At 38.8% G+C, this 19,660-nt stretch overlaps 1 protein-coding gene across 1 annotated transcript in view; it reads right to left on the bottom strand.

The window, feature by feature from the left end:
- Positions 1-260: 260 nt before the first annotated feature.
- The window catches only part of sema3b (sema domain, immunoglobulin domain (Ig), short basic domain, secreted, (semaphorin) 3B), a 31,927-nt gene continuing 12,527 nt past the window's right edge, over positions 261-19,660 (bottom strand). Inside the window, exons 2-18 of the mRNA XM_079895985.1 lie at positions 14,473-14,768; positions 14,226-14,383; positions 11,571-11,633; positions 7,142-7,261; positions 6,933-7,026; positions 6,722-6,841; positions 6,121-6,263; positions 5,912-6,026; positions 5,741-5,810; positions 5,163-5,307; positions 4,339-4,558; positions 4,149-4,237; positions 3,736-3,777; positions 3,460-3,617; positions 3,235-3,290; positions 2,232-2,371; positions 261-1,988 (exon numbers count right to left, since the gene is read on the bottom strand). Coding sequence (XP_079752111.1) covers positions 1,509-1,988; positions 2,232-2,371; positions 3,235-3,290; positions 3,460-3,617; positions 3,736-3,777; positions 4,149-4,237; positions 4,339-4,558; positions 5,163-5,307; positions 5,741-5,810; positions 5,912-6,026; positions 6,121-6,263; positions 6,722-6,841; positions 6,933-7,026; positions 7,142-7,261; positions 11,571-11,633; positions 14,226-14,383; positions 14,473-14,596 — 2,337 coding nt within the window. The 5' untranslated portion in view covers positions 14,597-14,768 and the 3' untranslated portion in view covers positions 261-1,508. The remainder of the gene's footprint in view (positions 1,989-2,231; positions 2,372-3,234; positions 3,291-3,459; positions 3,618-3,735; positions 3,778-4,148; positions 4,238-4,338; positions 4,559-5,162; positions 5,308-5,740; positions 5,811-5,911; positions 6,027-6,120; positions 6,264-6,721; positions 6,842-6,932; positions 7,027-7,141; positions 7,262-11,570; positions 11,634-14,225; positions 14,384-14,472; positions 14,769-19,660) is intronic.

Genomic DNA, 19,660 nt, shown 5'->3' on the forward strand with positions numbered 1-19,660 from the left:
CTCCTGCGCGAGCACCACTCATTTACCTTGTAAAAGTAGCGACTATACTTAATTATATTTTTTTCCCCAGGACGCTCCATGGTAAATTTGTAGAATTTAACTTTTGGAATCTGTATGATTCGCTCCCACATCGCTGTTTGCAATGCATTAAAAAAAGAAATTTGGCATCAAGCGTCTGTAAACATGCATTTACTGAGTAATTCAACACTCCTTTTCCAAAGAGACAGAAAGAGTTAATAAAAAATAAATGGACAATTGGCTAGACTCTTAAATGTGTTATTTTAAATATTCATCTGAATTGTCAGAGCTAAGAACATTTTTCTTGGGCACTTTTTTCTTGTTTCTTGTCTTGAGAGATGGCCTTGGATCCGTGTTTTCTCATTTAACCCATTATGTACTAGCATACATAAGACATTAGCTGTGCGGTTACAGAATATTGATGCTCATTTAAACAGTGAATATGGTAGAGCTGTATAAAAAGCGGGAAAATCTCACTCTCAAAATCTTACACAGACATTCAAATATACATAACTATTCTGCCTTATTCGGTTTCAACAGGTTAGTTCAGAGATTAGACCTAAAAGTATCTAAAAAGGTTTCTCTGTAGATTTCCTTACCTGGTCCCAGACCACATTACCCATAATGCCCCTGTCCATCTCAGTCTCATACAACACATAATCAGAACACCTGACACATAACTTAGTATCTCAAAATAGTAATTCACCTTTGTTACTTTGTAGACGTGCCAGAAATGTAAATTTCGCTGACCGCTTTCAAGGTATAGAATTACTGTCAAATGAAAAAACATTTACTTAAGCACTTACACTCATAGTAGCTACAGCCTTACCAGATCACAAATGTACAGTTTTTTCTCCTTTTTTGTCTTTTGTTTGCTTGAAATGTTGTGTTTTAAGTCTTCAAGCAGTGAAAGAAGAAGAAGAGTGATGATGTTCATCTGGTGCTGGTGAGTCAGGGCCAAAGTGAGAGGATAATCTAATCTACAGTACACATGTAGCACAAACACCCAGATGAAAACATAGAAGAGTATACATGATTTACTCAATGCGTGTCCACAAGAGCCTGTGTTTACTGATTTACGCAGCACATGCATGTCTTTGCGTCTCGGAAGATTTTCCGGTTACAACTCAAAGTGATTTTTTGGACTTCAGGACCTTGAGTTTGGGTTAGTATTTAGATGAACTGGATGGAGTGTGGGTTTCTGGATAGCCATCAGGAGTTGGAAGGTTTGGAGTAAAAGATGCTGACGGGAACGGGATTGGGGTCGTGGGGGCACTAGATTGAGTCTTCAGACTGGAGATGAGGCCAATAGAGTATATAGAGACTAATAACAGGCAGTGGAGTGTCGTCACAGGGGTAATAAAAAGCTGAACAGGCAATAAGCAGTCAATGAATGAGATGCTGTGTGAGAATCTGTCCACCTCCAGTGGTTATTTTGCTCTTCCTTTCTGTCTCTCAGTCTCTCTTTCAACTCGGCCTCTCACCCCTCGCTACTCTCCCGCGCTCCGCGGCGCTCTGGGTGCGGGTCTCCCGTCATGCGTTCTGCGATTTCGTCCTTTCCTCACTTCCTTCAGGTGCTTCCACTTTTTAGAGTGCAGCGGATCGTGAGCCGGCGCCTCACTGGCTGGACCTGGCGCGGTCTTCCCTGATAGGCTGTGCTTGCGTGACCAAACTTGCTCACAGATCTGGTCGACTGTGTTTAGGTTTGGGTGATCCACCAACTGCATGAAGTCCCTGTACCACAGCTTTTGATTGGTGGACTGCCCGTGATTGGTGTGTGCAGGGCTGCGAGGGTTAAGAGCGGAGGAGGCGGGGCCAGCCAAAGGCAAAATCTCCAGCGTGATCGCAAGGAGGGTCTGGGTGAATCCATGTTCCATCGCGTGACACTGATACACGCCGCCATCTCTACGCACGGCTCGTCGCACCAACAGGCCTCGCTCGGTCTGCAAAATACGGTCATCTAGACGAACCTGTGAACACACACACACACACACACACACACACACATATACACAATGAATGCATCAAGCATCAGTAGTGATTACACTGATAGGCGAGAGAGAATGAAAGTCATTAATTTAAACAAAGACACATTTATCATCTCTTATCAATGCTGTCTGCATCCGTCTTTCTCTATAATAACCTCTATAATCTCTTTCTCTATAATAACCTGACATATCTACCCCAGCCTGCCTCTCTCTGCTCTCTCTCACCTCCTCCCGTGGGTTTTCCGGATGCTTCTGATAGGTCCATGTAATCTGGGCCTGTAGTGATTTTGGGATACATTCCAGGAAGGAGCTGCTTCCATCCACAGCGTACAGCCTCTTCTCCAGGACACGCTGCTTCTGATGGTCTGCAGGACACACACGCAAAAACACTGTTATACTTGCATTGTCACTTCTCAGCCATGGTCATTCTAGTTACTCATATTAGAAATCATTTTGCTTTCGATTTTACACTGTATATCAAGAAGCGACACACACAACACAGTAAAAAATTGTGTATCATCCAAAAATGTTACCAAAAAGTAAACAAAAATGTCCATAAAACCAAACACTGAAATATATGAACTGCACAGGCTCAACAATGTGTAAAAAAGAAATGCACTGATATTAAAATTCTGGTCAACAGCAATAACACAATCATTATTTAAATGTTATGGCAGATAACTGATAAATAGGCAATATTCTATACAATTTAAAATGAAAAAAATAAACAGTAAAAATTAAAACCAGTAAATGTACAGTATGAAAATGGATAATAATTTTGAGATTACGGATACTTTTAATTTTTAAAAATGTTTATGTTAAAGCTGAATTTTCAGCATCATTATTCCTGTATGCTGATTTACTGCTCAATAAACATTTCTAATTATTAACAATGTTGAAAACAGTTGTGCTGATTAATATTTTTGTAGAAACCAAGATACATTTTTTTTTTCAGGATTCCTTCATGAATAGAAAGTTGAAAAGAACTGCATTTGAAATAGAAATCTTTTGTAACAAAATAAAAGTCTTTCTTGCTTGCTTTCGTTTTTAAAACTCTTACTGACCCCAAACTTTTGAGTAGTTGTGTATTTTATCTCTGATACATGTGAGCAGACTTGTGACCCACCAGTTGAGAACCATTGCTTTAATTCACAATGTGAATGAATAACAGTAGTGAGAACAGAGAAATGACTCCTCCTAGAGGCTGACAGAGGTACTGTAGTATTACCTCCTGAGCAGAGAGCATTGGGATCCCCATTCCTCACATCCTGACGCCGGAACCTTCTACACACATCAATACACACAAAAATATATACATAAAAAACCTTAACAAAAAATACTTCACAGGTTTGACTGTCTCTAAATGTATCTATTTTTCAATGTGAATCAGATTTCTACGAGGTCTAAAATTCAAAACAACAGGTTTGAATAAAGCCATTAATGAAGGTTTTACCGTTTTGTGTTTGGCAGGTAGCGTGTGCAGGTGTGTCCGTCCCAGGCACAGTATGGATCTCGAGCCAGGCAGCACTCGGCACAGGCTTTACCGTACATACTGCAGCGGTGCAGAGGAACCTGGACAACACCTGTATCTGAGCCAATGTACAGCTGTTGCTGTGGAAAGAGAGAGAAAATCATCACATGATTTACTAATATACTGCTTTCATGTGATTCTTTAATACTCCTGTTTAAAAATAGCTGAAATTTTATAAAAACCAAGACTCATTCTCACCCGTTTAGAGGAAATCTGCATACTGGTAATAGATGAAGAATCCTGCAATAAGAAGGCAGTACAAGAGTCTGTTGGTAACACTTAAGGCCCGTCATTAACTAACAATAAGCAATACATTTCTTATAGTAATTATTCATCTTTGTTAATGTTAGATAATACAAATACAACTATTCATGTCATTAACAAAGACAACTTTGATTTTAATAATTAACTGAGATTAATAAATGCTTTTTGTTAGTTCATGTTAACTATTGTAGCTAACTAATGTTAACAAACAGAAAAGAAAGCTTTAATCATTTTTAGAATGAACCTTTATTTAAACAAGAATTTGTATTTATTTTTTTCCAATAAATAGATGTTTTGACTGCTTTAGCTCACTAACAGTCACAAAATTCCCACATTCCTTCTCTCACCTTAAAGACCTGAAGCTCCTCCAGCAGAAGATCTGTGTTACTCCAGCTTCCCTTGGGCACAGAGATCACCTTCAGCACAGAGCCGACATCTGCAGAGAAACACAGAGGGGCTTTAACCAGGGCCGTAACCAGTAAAGACAGTTTAGTCTAGACTCTAGATGCTTCTGTCAATATTCAGTCAGTATTCTACCTGTGCCGATGAACATTACATCGTAGTGTCCATCAGCTGCATTGACACGGTCTACGGTAATCTGAGTGAAGCTGTATGGTATTCCGGTACGCAGGAACACTGGCCGACCCCCCAGTGGAGTAACTGGATTAAACATTAACGGATGGTGCCTTGCAAACTGGATTACGTTATCAGGGAAACCTTTAGTTGACTCAAAACTGCCGAAGGTCTTACTGGGACACTGAGGAAGAGAGAGAGAGAAAGAGATATCTGTAGAATCCGGAAGCAAAACCCATTCACATGATATCAACAGTCTACACACGTCAGCAAGTCCAAAACTATAACCAGTTATTGACAAATCTAAATCTATATTTACTTTTCAAACATTCACACTACACTACACTTACCCTACCATTCAAAGTTAGGGGTCAATTAATTATTTTATTCAGTAAGAATGCATTAAATTAATCAGATGTGACAGCAAAGACTTACATTGTTAAAAAAAAATATATTTCAAATAAATGATGTTTTTTTATTTATTTACTTTCTATTCATCAAAGAATCATGAAAAAGCAAATGTAACACTGAAGACTGGAGTAATGGCTGCTGAAAATTCAGCTTTGCTATCACAGGAATGCATTATATTTTAAAATATATTAAAATAGAAAACATTCATTTGAAATAGTAATATTATTTCACAGCATAACAGTTTTTAGTGTATTTTAGATCAAATAAATGCAGCCTTGGAGAGCATAAGAGACTTCTTTCAAAACCATAAAAAAAAATGACAACCCCAAACTTATGAATGATAGCGTATGATTTGAGGCGTATGAATCTGTTCTCACCATGCCTGGCCGTGGGTATGGCACTTTACCCTGGAAAGGAACCCACTGATAATTGGGTCCTTCTTTATGGGCAAAAGGCCCTAAAAATGCCCGCCGAATGTCATTCATGGTGTAGAGACACACTGCAGAACCTTGAAATACACTGCTGTAAGACACAAACACACACACAGACCGTTAACACGTTACAGTACAAGGAGATAAAAATAGTCACACAAATGCTGAATTCAGGTTTTTGGGTTTACTTTTTCTCAGTGAAATGACCAATTCTTGAATTCACCCTAAATGCTTTAGTTTAAATGTTTCAAAATAGATTGATGTCATACAGTGAATATAAATACTTTCAATACAAATCCAATTTCTTAAATCTTAAAGGCACAATTATGTTATGTAAAAAGAAAATTATGTTATTATGTATGACTTACGTTCTTTAAAAAAAAAAAAAAAAAAAATTGTATTTTGTGTTCCACAAAAGAAAGAGTCATACAGGTATGGAATGACAAGGTTAGTAACCAATTTCAATACATTTAGCTTCTTGAGTGAGTTAACCCTTTAAACCACACCCTAAGATGAACTCTGACCTGGAGGTGGTAAAAACGGTGTAGATCAGCGGGTTCTTTCTATCACGGGTCTGCAGCAGAAACACATCCCCTAAAGGTCCAGACAAAGGTCAGCAGGCAATGAAATGCAATTGTCAGTGATATCAGCATAATTTAACCCTAGTGTCTGTGTGTGTTTTTGAGCGTTCTTACTAAGTTCATCAAAATGCGTTTCAGTGCCATCATTGCCTGGTACCGAACACACAAGACGAGCCTTTAGAAATGTCGTCCACTTGTTTACTAGACTGCGCTGTCCTCCCATATCATTCTGTAACCAAAAAAACATGCATGTTAATTTAAATCAAGATGACAAACAGCAGCCAATAGCCATTAGGCTTAGTGATTAATGATTGGCTCCTAACCCTGCAAAGCTGGCCAATCCGGGAATATGTAACCTTCCCGAATCCCTGAGCTTCTACAGCAGTTTCTCTGAAGAAGAAGAAGACTTTATCATCGTCAGGATTCTCACTCTCGGGAACACCAAATGCCGCTATAAACTTGGGCTCTGAAACACACAGCATCATCATAGGGCACATTGCCATTATACAAAAACAGAGATGCACATAAACACATGGGTCAACAACAAATAAGAGTATGCAAGATAAATAACAGGAAAAATAAAACTTTTTAAAATATCTAGTTTAAAATGCATACTCCATATGCATATCCTTTCTAATATATAAATAATAATAAAAATCCCAGCATGTTGGTTAAACCACATGACTTTGATTTGGCTTTTAAATATTTATACTATTACAAAAAAAAAACTGATAATAAAAAATGTTTTCTTTTAAGAATTTCATCTTTTTAAATTAGACTTTTTGGACTTTATGCCCTCGAAAAAAAAATTCAGAATTCAGAAATTCAAAACATGCTTATCACAAAGGATGTCTATTTAAGTCACTATACGTGTGGATTGCATTTTTTAAAATGTTTTTTTAAATAAATCATACACAAACGCACCATTGAGCCAGCGAGAATCGTGCTGTTCCGTTCGTATGGAAGGCCTTTGTCCCATGCTGCGAAAGATTGTAAAGTCCCGACCCATCAAATCAGTGGCAACGCCGGCATAAAGCTCATCACCTATATGATGAAGTAGATATGGTTACTGATTGGTCATGATGTAACAGTATCTTTTAGATGAGAGATAGAAAGATGAACAGTGGCAGCTAACCAATCAGAACAGATGCTGATGTGTGGCGTGGGTCATACGGACTCCTTCCTTTCCCATCTTCTACCAGAGAGGGGTCAATTCTAAACACATGATCCTATAGAGACAAAGCAAAATATACTGTAGCTGTGCATTTGACCATCAGAAAGACAAACAGGGGCCATTTAATCACACAAACTTATTCATATGCATCCAAACAAACACACACTTACCTCTATCTTCTGTCCCACCTCCACAAAAGCACAGGTGGGGTGGAAAGCCCCAGTCCCACAGGCGTACAGGTGAGTCCGATTATAGTGGTGAAGCACTTTCACATAGTTTACACAGTCCGTCTGCAACACATTTTATGGAGGACATATTTTACATACTTTCACCAGTTCATCTGTGAGACTGCCACCATCTGGATTGAATATCAGTAGCACAGAGCCACAGGCAGACGAAAACATTTTCGGTTTATCTCTTAAGGGACCTCGTATGGGGCGGATCATAAATGAAACGTCATTGTATTACGCATATCCCTGACGACAGTCTGACATGAGCGCTGACCTTTGCCTGCTCGCTGTGATCCCGGATCTCTCTGTAATCTCTCACGCTCTCTCTTTCACACATAAAAACAAAGACACATCGACTGTTCAATTGACATACATGGACACATATAGTCTCTCTGTTTCTCTTTTCCTTTGTGAATGTGCTCGCTGGAGCATGCCACATTTCCCAGAGTGCCTGGAATCACTACGACAACATTAGCGAGCGGGAACATCCGGATTCCAGGGTAGAGGGAGAGGATGCAAGGATGAAGCATGGCCCGAAAGAGAGGAATGTGAAAGAGAAGAGACAACATGAGACAAGAAGGATGACATGAGACGTAAAAAGACGACATGGGACAAGGAGGAGATGAGAGAAGATTGAGATGAGACTAAATGAAACAACACCAAAGACGAGACCAGAGAAGATTTAAGTCAAGAAGATACAACTAGAGATAACCAGAGAAGAGGAGAGACAAGATGAGATGACCCGAGACGAGAAGAGAAAATACTGTATGAGAGGTGAAGACCAAAGTTGAGATGACTAGAAAAGAGTAGAAACAAGACAAGATGAAAAAGTAGATGTACTAGAAGACCAGAGGTACTGGACAAGAGACGTGAAAGACCAAAGATGAGGTGACTAGAGAAGATTCAGGATAAGAAGAGACAAGAACACACAACAAGAGTTAACAAGAGACGAGAAGATTTGAGAAGAAAATAGATGAGACGAGATGAGACAAGAAGAGACGAGAAAAGACAGCAACTGACAATCAGAGGCAAGATAACCACAGACAGCAAGAGAGTAGATGAGATGACTAGAGAAAAGACAAGGTCAAAAGAAAAGAGAATTTATGTCAAGAAGAGACTATTAGAGACAAGACGACCAAAGACACCAAGACAACAGACTAGACAAGAATACCAATGAAAGGGACATGATGAAAAAGAGAAGACACGAGACAAGATGAGACTAAACGAGAAGAGAAGACCAAAGATAAGACGACTAGAGAAGATGATTCAAGAAAAGAGGTTAACCAAAGGGTTAACCAAAGAAAATATGTCCAGAAAAACCAGGAGAAGAGACAACAAGAGACGAGAATAGCGGAGATGAGATAACCTTAAAGAGGAAGAGAAGAGACTAGATAAAAGGAGAAGAGAAGGAGAAGACCAGAGAGGAGAGGAGAGGAGAGGAGAGGAGAGGAGAGGGGACTCTCCAGTTTCATATGTTCCTGCTGTTTGGACTGTAATTATGCCTCACTCCATCTTCTCTCTCTGACTAACAGTGGGCTTTCAGCAGCAGAATGAACCCTGAACTGAACATCTGTTCAAATGTGCTCAAGAAACACACACACACACAATAATTTCAGATATTAGGCACTTCTCCTTTAAGTTCCAGAGGACAATGTGACACTGACCCACTGTCCCATGAAGGACTGTCCCAAAGCAAATAAGTAAAAAAAATAACTTGATTGTGTATCTATAATACTCTATTTAATTAAATATATTTATAATCTGCATTTCATCCACCATATTAGATTTTACTCATCACAATGCATTCTGGGATGCTAGAAAATAGCAAAAACAAGGTATCTTAGTAGGCAGCATAATCATACCAGCTTAAAAGGTGTGTGTGTGTGTTTTGTGTGTAACCTCTCTGCTACCTCTACAGAAAGATGTGATTGACATGTGCCCTCCTGCCATGCTTAAACCCTGCACACAAACTCACACATACACACACATACAGAGCTTGTGGAGAACAAAGGCCTCTCTTTGAGCTTAACGCACCCTGTGAAGAGTGTGTGTGTGTGTGTGCACGCTGTACAGAGGGGGTGGCGGAGTAGAATCATAGAAGACCAATTAAGTTGCTGACAAACTGTGTTTATACAGGAAGGGGTCTCTCCCTTTCTCTCTACCTCTTGTACACACACACACTGGTGCTTCTGTTTCGAGAGCTTTACAGCCCTCAATAAGGGAAGGACGTGTTAGGGGTGTGTGTGAGCATGTGTGTGAGCATGTGTGTGTGTGCGTGCTGATGGGCTCTTTGAAGTGAGCCCACGAGACAAAGAAAAAAGACAGAAAAAAGAAAGAAAGACTGAGAGAGAGAAAGAGACAGAGTGGAGAACAAAAGAAAAAGAGCTTTAAAATGAACAATGTCTCTCAGGAGGAATAAACCGTATGTGTGTGTGAATTTCCTGCTGAGACACGTGCGGTGAACTTTCAACTTTGACCTTATTAGCCTGATCACTGGATCCCTGTGTGATTGTCCACATGTGGTCATCTACTATCAACAATTTATAAATACAAATACATAAATACAAATATATAAATACAAAAATAATTTGATTAAAATTTAAGTCATTATTCACAAATAATCTTCTACTCTTTAAAGTTGTTGACTTTGACTAACTGCAGTGGGATCATTGGGTTGAACTTTAAAATCAACGTAGTATGATTCATGTTGATCCGATTCACAAAATCAAGCCAAATGATTTGTTCACAAATTAGACTAATTTGGTTCTCCAATTCAACTCACTGACTCAGTGATTCAAATGATTCAAGAGAAGAGTTGTTTCAATTTCAGTCTCATTATATGAAGCTGCTGTTTAGCTTCAGAAGATGTTGTATGACAGAGACTGAAAGAAAGGGAGTGAGAAAGAAGTAGGACATAAAGAGATTGAAAGACAGAGACCCGAGATTAAGGGAACTGAGTAAATTGAAAGAAATATTGAGTGAGAAATCAGAGTTCAGACTGAGACCGGACAAAAGAGAGATAGCATGAGAAAGTGAAAGGTCAGGGGGAGAGTCTTAGGGAAAATCTTAAGTCTTTATTCATGGAGGTCTGGTTCTGTCCCTGCCGTCCTGTACACACCTACATGTAATGAGGGTCAACTCACAGGTCAGCGCACTGAACAAAGTCTGTGTGTGTGTGGCAGATCTCATTGTCAGCTGACCTCAGTCCCACCGTAGAATGAACCCCGACACACACACACATTTTGAAGTTACACAACCTTCCACGCCCTTTAAAATAAAGAGAACATTCAGACAGACACAGTGTCCAAAAACATCCCACACACATCCGCTTAACACACCAGATAAAACACACACAAGCTACAACATACATGAACTATGACCTTTTGACAAACATGTTCAACATGTTACAACATAAGTATCATAGACATACTGAGAAAACCATAAAAGTACCATGGTAATAGAATTAGACAATAGTATGACAATACTATTTTGTTTTAGATTTTTTAATATGCCATGGAAAAATCATGCATTTTGGATATACTCTATGCAAGTTTGAGGTCGGCAACATGTTATGCTCACCAATGTTGCAATTATTTGATCAATAACACAGTAAAAATGTACAATACACTTTTTTTTTAAAGAGTTTTAATATATTTTTAAAATGTAATTTAGTCCTGTGATGGCAAAGCTGAATTACTCCAGTCTTCAGTGTCACATGATCCTTCAGAAATCATTCTAATATGCTGATTTAGAGCTCAAGAAACATTTGTTATTATTATCAATGTTGAAAGCAGTTGTGCTGCTACATATATATTTTGTAAACTGTGGTAGAGTTTTTTCTTTGATGAATAGAAAAGTTAGAAACTTTTCTACATTTCTTTTGTAACATTATAAATGTCTTTACTGCCACTTTTGATTAATTTAATGCATCCTTGCTGAATAACAATATTAATTTCTTGAAAAAAAATTTGCCAAAAACTTGTGACTCAATGTAAAACATTACATTTTATCAGTAACACTTTATAAAAAAATTAATCAAAAAACGAACTAAAAATAGCATTATTACAATATATGATGCGTATCAGATAAGCAAATATTCATTAATATTTTGAGAACATTCAATATGTTCAATCTTCTTTGTGGGCACCTTGAAGTATGTTCATGGACCCCACAGACCCCTGATAGAAAACTTTGGCTCTACATTGATTTCTACAATGATGTCTGTAAATGATGGAGCTGTTTGTGTGATAGCAGTGCTAATTGCCTTGTGTGTGTTTGTGTGTAAACAGCTCATAGGAGAGATGGTACCGATAAGTGTGTGAAGCAGATATGTTAATGACCACAGGATCTGATTATGGCAGAGACTCACATTGATATCTTTCCCGGCCCAGTTGCACTCTTCTCTCCAATCAACAGGTGCTGGCCAGTAGATCTGACAAAGAGAGAGTTCAGAGGTGAGGAAGAGTTTTGGCTTAAGGTTAGGATCTTAGTTTGCAGGGTTAGACGTGTTTAGTAGCTTGAGGGACATTCTCTCTGAACCCCATCAGAGACGCAGTTAAAACACGTCCAGGGGCGATGCACACATGCACATACATCCGGACATATCCTCTCGTAACCACACCTGTGTGTGCTTGTGTGAGTCTAGAGCTATAGCACACAGTGACCGACAACTCTCACTAATCATTCCTTCTCTTTCCTTCCTAAAGAAATAAAAATCCATCATTCTGTCATCGGCACATTGGCCTGGACCACCATAAATCATCTGGGGTGACTTTAAAGGCTGATTAACTTTACACAAAATAAATGCTAAAGCTTCTTCACCTATTCTCTAGCTCAAACACACACACAATTTAATCACATGTGGGCGGCACAAAATACTAGTGTAAACAGGCTTTTAAACATCAAATCGTGTAATCACTTCATTTGTTAATATAAGTAGGGCCAAGTTATGACCCTGGACTACTTAAAATAAATATATGACAGAGATATTAGAGAGAGCACAGGAGTGAAAAAAGCTGGCAGCAGATTCACAAAACATACCTAAGAACAAAGTATGTTGAACATCTGAAACACAAGTTTGTTGATCCTGGAACAACATTCCTGTCCGAAATCTAGTCCCAGTCCTAACCCTAACCCTACCCCAAACCTAACCCTACCCATAACTTCTCCCTAAAATCAGAGGGGATGATGGGAGAATAACACTGCTATAGAAACACCTAAACATGGCTGTAAGCCTAAACTTAACATAAACTGTAAACCTGTCCCTCAAATCTGATTGGTTGATTGGAATGTTGATCCAGGAACATGTTGTACTTGGTGAAATCAGATTCGCCTTGTAAATAACCTCAAAATTTAGGATAAATCTCAAAAGGAAAGATGTTTAATGAATTTATTGTATTGTTTTTAAATATTAAGCATTACAACAACATATATTATTACCACAATATTGTTGTGGTATATAATATTTTAGTATAGAAAATATATAATACACATACATAATATATAATAATATTAATAAAAATCTTACTATTATATTAATATTATATATATATATATATATATATATATATATATATATATATATATATATATATATATATATATATATATATTAGGGATGCCACAATTCTCAATATAATATTGAACCGTTCGGTACGACATCCACGGTTCAATACGCGCTTGTGAATTGCGGTTTTTTCGGTTTTACGTTTAAATAATTTATGTGCGTTTTATTTATCTCCGAATTGACTGTTTGTGTGTGCCTGTAAGTCTACAAGCTGATAAGGAAATTCCCCGCGAGTAAATATTCAATATGCTCTAAATTTAGGGGGCGCTTAACCATCATTCCACACTTTAACATGGCGAGCGGCGGTGAAGTGAGGCTACAGTACGAGGAAGCGCCGGCGTCTTTCAAATCCGTGGTGTGGGGACATTTCGGTTTTGCCGTTGAGTATAGTGCCGAGGAAGAAAAAACGGTAAACAATAAAAATAACTGTGTGCAAGCATTGTTTTACACGTGTAGCCTACTCAAACGGAAACACTTCCAACATGACTGCACATCAGCGGCGCCATCACCCAATATCACTGTCTGAAGAAGGCACAAATATGTTTATTTGAAATGGTCAATTTAAAGGGGTCGCACACCGGACGCGCAGCGCCACGTCTTTTAAATTCGAACACATTATTCTCTATGAGTGTACGTAGCACTACACACACCGTCGGCGCCTTTCGGCTCAGGAACGTGTTCAAAATCCTGCCGCGCCACAGAATGCCATCTATATAGTTTTACATTAAATGTACATTTATTTGTCTCAAATCGTCGTTAATGTATATAGCCTACTGACTTCACCCTGTGCTGCAATATACATTTAGTTTTACATTCATTCACAGAAATCAGCTGCTTGAATGAAAATTGCTGATGTTATCGGATTTTCAGGTGATATTGTCAATTCATTCAGTTAACGGACGCTGAGATGTCAGTGTTAATTGTATATTATACAATACACTAAGAACTAGTGGACTTTGCTTAGCTTTTAAGTAAAATAAAGGAGTATTGCAATAAATCGTTTTTATTTTTTTCTCCTTAACCTCTTACTGTTCCTATTGCCTAAGCACAGAATAACAAAAAAAAAAACACTATTATGTGTCAAGCCATCAGAACCGAACCGAACCGAAAACCGTGGTTAAAAAACCGAGGTATGTATTGAACCGTGGGCTAACTGTATTGTTGCATCCCTAATATATATATATATATATTCTTAAAATATCTATGAACACTTTAAGACTTTAAGAAGTTTTCAAGAATTGCATTTAAGAAATATCTTACAAACTTGTGAACTTTGTGAATCTGTCCCCAGGTGTTTATGCTGTATATCAGTGAGTTATGATTGACTTTGTTAAAAACAATGATTGACTTTTTTTAAAAAGACAAACAGAATGGAAGATGTTTCCCTTAACTCTTACATTATGAATGAAGGAATTGAAGAAGATGATGGAAAGAAAGAGAGTAAGGAATGTGCTCTACCTTCTGTTCCTGTTTGCTGATGTTGTCGAGGCTGAGAGATAAAAGAAAGTTACGAGCTCCAACAAACAGCCGCCCCCTCTCCTCGTCCAATAGGAGAGCTCCGAAACAACACGAACGCTCTAAGTCAAACCGCTTAACGCCGTTAAACTGCTGAAGATCTGAAGAACACACAAAAAACTCAAATGTAAATCCAAACACATGTATGCAGACAGAAATATGTACATGAGATAAAAGCCAGTTTCATCACCTTTATATGCCAGCTTCATCCGGGGTGAGGAAGGTGAACTTCTGCTAGATGAAGCACTGACGTCGATCAGCCCGAGCAGGACCAGCGAGCTGCATATCATCATCATCATCATCATAGTCATCATCTTCTGAGGAGGACCAGAACTTCTTATCAGTTATAAACAGCAGACAGCTGCCACACAGATGGTTGACTGGGATGCTGGTTGTCGTGGCAGCTGTTGCCGTGGCGGATCTCAGTCGTCCTGCTTGTTGTGAAAGTGATGCTGTGGATGTGGAGTTTCCTCTCTACACCGAAAGCTGGACACCAGAAAAACAAAACAAAAAAGTGTTTAAGACTTTTCATTTCCCTTCCATAGCTAGTTTTCAGTACTTCCTGACCCCTTTTTCACCCGCTCCAACACTAGTCCGATAATAGCCATGATATTTCAGATATGCAGACGCAGACACTCACACATGCTTTATTTCAGTAGCAGATGGTCTAAAACTACTGTCCTGTCTAAGATGAGGAGGGAGAAATCTGATCTCATATCACACACACACACACATACACATAAGAAGCATTTGGTCTTGTTGAGCCGTTCATTTTGTTTTTTTTATGGTTCTGGTCCAGATTCACTGAACGCACAAACTGAAAGCCAAGATCCACTCAGTCAGAACACCGTCCAGCTCTCATTTCAGACCAACAACATCTAATTGCTGCCGTGTGTGTGTGTGTGTGTGTGTGTGTGTGTGCTTGCTTACTGCACTAGGTCATATTCAGCATGCGGAGGGTAAAGAAATAATGAATTAGAGGAGAGAACAGGAGAAGAGCGGTCTGACTCTATACAGTATCATTTTGAAGCATATCATTCAGATAAACTGCAAAAACCCTCAAGCTAAAACAGGATCCTCTTAGTCAAAACAGTTAGATAATTGAACACACTGACGTATTTACACACTTCTTGATTTTAATGTTCTCACTTTATCTCATATTTTGGGTTTAAGACTGTGTGTGTGTGTGTGTGAATATGAGTTCAGTATTTAAGACTTTAAGAGGAAACCCTCCAACCTGTCCTCCCTTTTGTCTAATGCATGCCAAAATAAAATAGGGAGCATCTTTAAATTTCTTTCTTCATCTCTTTTTGGTGTTCAGGTGCTAGAAAAAGACAGATTATTGCTGTATTTAAGTACAAACAGTCATAAGATTACAACCTTTGCAGAATCTGCAACATGTTAAAAAATAAGACTGATCATAAAAATTGCATTTTGTTTTTATCTAACTGCCCTTTATAAGCTATTTCACATAGAAGATGTTTATATAAAGTCCAGGTAACAATACACAGTATTAAGCACTCATGAACTTTGAATTGTTTCATTTGTGTAAATTAAGTTATTAATTTGGCTTGTGGACCATAAGTACAAACATCTGTTATGTAAAATAGCTTATTCAGTACTACATTTTTAAGTTCCCTATCAATTTTCTTAAAAAAATATGAACATTTTGAAGATTCCACAGGGGTATGTAAACGTTTGATCACAATACATGTGTGAGTTTTAGGTTTAGAGTTAGATGATAGAAATATATATTTAGCTCAGTATAAAAACAAAGTTATATGAAAACGTCCCACTATGATCTGTGTGTTGAAATGAAGACAGAGATAAATGATACGTGTTATAAGAGGATAATACAACCGAGAGTGATAAATTACAATTTTAAAAAATCTGTTACATCTCCAAAACCCTGTTAGCAACACACACACACACACACACACACACACGCTGCAGTGTTGAATTTTAATAAGTGTTAGTGAGCATCACCAGTAAGATGAGAGGAGACCTACTGACTCCACTGAATATAGATTTTACTCCCTGCCCCACACACACACACACTTACACACACAGTTTTACTGCACAGCTAAAATGTACAGAATCCTGAAAAACAAGACTATCCTCCAACGTGTGAACTTTTTAAAAATGTATTTTAAACAGAGGAACAAATACAGCAGCATCCCAAACCAAATATAAAAGTGCTTTGTTTTTCTTCCTCTCTTTCTGTTTCTATCGCTGTGAATAATGGAACTATTCACACTGGCAGACAGCAGAAGTCTCATAATAAAACACACACACACACACAGTCCCTCTGTCTGTAGCGCTGTCACACTGATTAGCTGTGCTAATTTACTATAAACACAGTTAATATGAGCTACTGCAGGCCCGCATTCGAGTACATCCAGCAAGATTCACACCCCCCGTCCTGGGAGATTTATACAAGAGTAGAGCAGAAAAGTGCATCCCAGCGCCCTTCACATCTCTTTAAGCAAAGAGGCTGTGCCAACGCAGCAAATCATACATCATCATTACAGCCAAGGCTGTAGCAGGACACGCTCGATCGCTCGCGCACACACACACACATACACACACACACACAGAGGAAGACTCTTCCACAGGAACCAGGGCTTAAAACCAGACTAAATGCTGCTAAATCCAAAATAAACAAACAATAATTAACCTTAAGACCTCAATGCCACAATGACAACACCAGACAAAACAGACCAAATGAGAGAGAAAGAGAAGAGAGAAGGAGGTAACTGTGTCATAAGCCTCTCGGTTCATGACGCTCAGTGCAAGCGAGACCCTGAAGAGAGAGAAAGAGCGAGAGAGAGTGAAAGAGAAGAGGAGAAAGGAGTCAATTGTTCTGCTGAACAGCTCCTCTGGACTGCGACCAACTGTCAGAACGTCCAGTAAGGGAGCGAAAGAGAAAGGAAAGATCAAAACGTGTGAGGAAAGGCTTTGCTCACATGCAGGGGGAAATAAAGGAATAGTTCTCACACACAAAAAAGAGAAAATTCTGCCATTACTATCCCATGCTGTTCAAAACCTGCACGACCGCATAAGAGTTCATGAGAAAAGTCTGATTCATAAATGAACAGTTCCTTTGAATCAGATATTTTCAATGAATCAGTTGATTCTGTGTACAGAACTAGTGTAAATGGCTGATTTGTTCAGATTATCAGTGAATTCATGACTTAAATTTGAGAAAGTCTGTTCTCTCGTTAAATTACTGTACGGCCTCCAAAGACTTGGAATATAGTGTACAAGTTGTATGAACTACTTTCATTCAGCCCTTTTCAAAGCTTTAAAGCTCCAGAATTGTAATTGCTCGGGAAAAAAAAGCGTCCAGCACATTATTCACATTTTCTGCTTTTGTGTTTTAAGAAAGAAAAAAAGACATCCGATTTGAAATGACAGTGTAAGTAAAAGATGACAGACTTTTTGTTTTGGGGTAAACCATCCCTTTAAGCTAATGCAGGTAGTCTTTGTACTGGAAAGAATCAACCAACCTTGCTGACTTTTGTGTTTCAGTCTTTGTAGGTCCAACAAGGGCACGCTGGCACACTAACATGAGTTATTTTTCCCTCCTTAGTCTCACTTGTGACTCTCTCTCTCAGGCACATAGATGTGAACATAAAACCACTCAAAACCCTCTTGCTTTAGACCAACTACTACATTCTCTGAGATAAAACTGTGTATAAACATAACAAAGACAGACACAAATCCCTTCAAATGGAGTCCAGAGAATGAATTTGGCGGATCTTAGCCCTGTCAGAAGCAAACAGCAAGTTTCGGCAAGTGTGTGTGTGTGTGTGTGTGTGTGTGTGTGTGTGTGTGTGTGTGTCTGTGTGTGACTGCAGCGATCTCCCAGGTCAGCCACAAGCCCTCAGTCCATTTAAAATAATACACACAAGTACAAAGCTCTCTCACACAGGCACTGTCAGAATGATAGATAGAATGAACTTTAAATTTGAAGAAAAAGGAGGGGAGAGAGATACAGAAAGAGAGTTAAGGAAAGAAAGGGGTTCAGATGGTCTAAAAGACTCAGAGCTCTTCTTCGGGCTGATTGTGTAAGTCTGTGTGTGTGTACGACAAGCTCCACTATTACTATTGATTATACTTAATTATATTTAGTTAGTGATCTGAACAAACCAGTAACCATAAGTATTAGATTTCAGCAAGTAGCTTTGCCTTATAGTAACCACCTAGAAAAGCCCTTGCATCCACACAGAACACCCTTCAAACTGCATAGTTACACTAATATCCCAATGAGAGCATCTTAGCAACTGCATAGCAATGCCCTGACAACCAGCTACAAAACCATAGCAACCATATAGAAAAGCCCTTGCGCCCATGCCAAAACACCCTTGCAGCTGCATAGTCACACTAAAGCCCCACTGAGAGCCTTAGAAACTGCATAGCAATACCCTGGCAACCTCCCACAGCACTCTAGCAAACATCTACAATTGCCCTAGCAACCACCTAGAAACTCACTTGTAACCGCATAGCAACGCCCTGGCAACCACTCACAAAACCATAGAAATCACGTTGAAAAGCCCTTGCGTCCATGCAAAACACCCTTGCAGCTGCATAAAGTCACACTAAAGCCCCTTTGAAAAGCACCTTAGCAACACCCTGGCAACCACCCACAACACTCTGATCTAGAAAAAAAACTTGTATTTGCATAGCAACGCTACAAACCCACTCAGAAAACTTTATTAATTGCACAGTGATGCCCTGGCAACCACTGACAATTGCCTTAGCAAACACATAAACTCTCCCTTGTAACTTCATTCACTTCAACGAAATGGCAATCAGCCACAACACACTAGCAACCACCCACAACATTTGCCCTAACAACACACTACAAAACCTTTTAGTAACCGCATAGCGATAGCAATGCCCTGCCAACCATCCAAATCATGCTAGTAACCACCAAGAATTGCCCTAGCAACCCCCTAGAAACACAAAATGCAAAAACCTTTTTAGGATTACTATTATTAACATTATGTAGAGCTTCACTCACACACATAAGGATATCTGTAATGTATAATGTGTATGTGTGTGTGTGTGTGTATGTGTATGGCAAACACTTCTGGAGGGTTAAGGACTTATAGGACAAAACTCTTTTTCTCTCTCTCTCTGTCCCAGATAATAGTGCTCCTTAACCCCAGTCTGGTTTTCTGATTACCATGGTAACGTTGGGTATTTGATGGGTGTGCTGCTGTATAATCTTTAAAGTATATTAAACACTTTAAACCCCTTGAGTTCAAGAGTGTGTGTGTATGTGTGTGTACGCTCAATGTCCTATTAATGTATTGTTTCTGGTGTAGAGAGTTTGTAGGGTCAGCTGTGTAAAAGAGCCCGATAGAGTGGTG

This window comes from Squalius cephalus, assembly GCF_949319135.1.
Source record: "Squalius cephalus genome assembly, chromosome: 16".
Lineage (NCBI taxonomy): Eukaryota > Metazoa > Chordata > Actinopteri > Cypriniformes > Leuciscidae > Squalius > Squalius cephalus.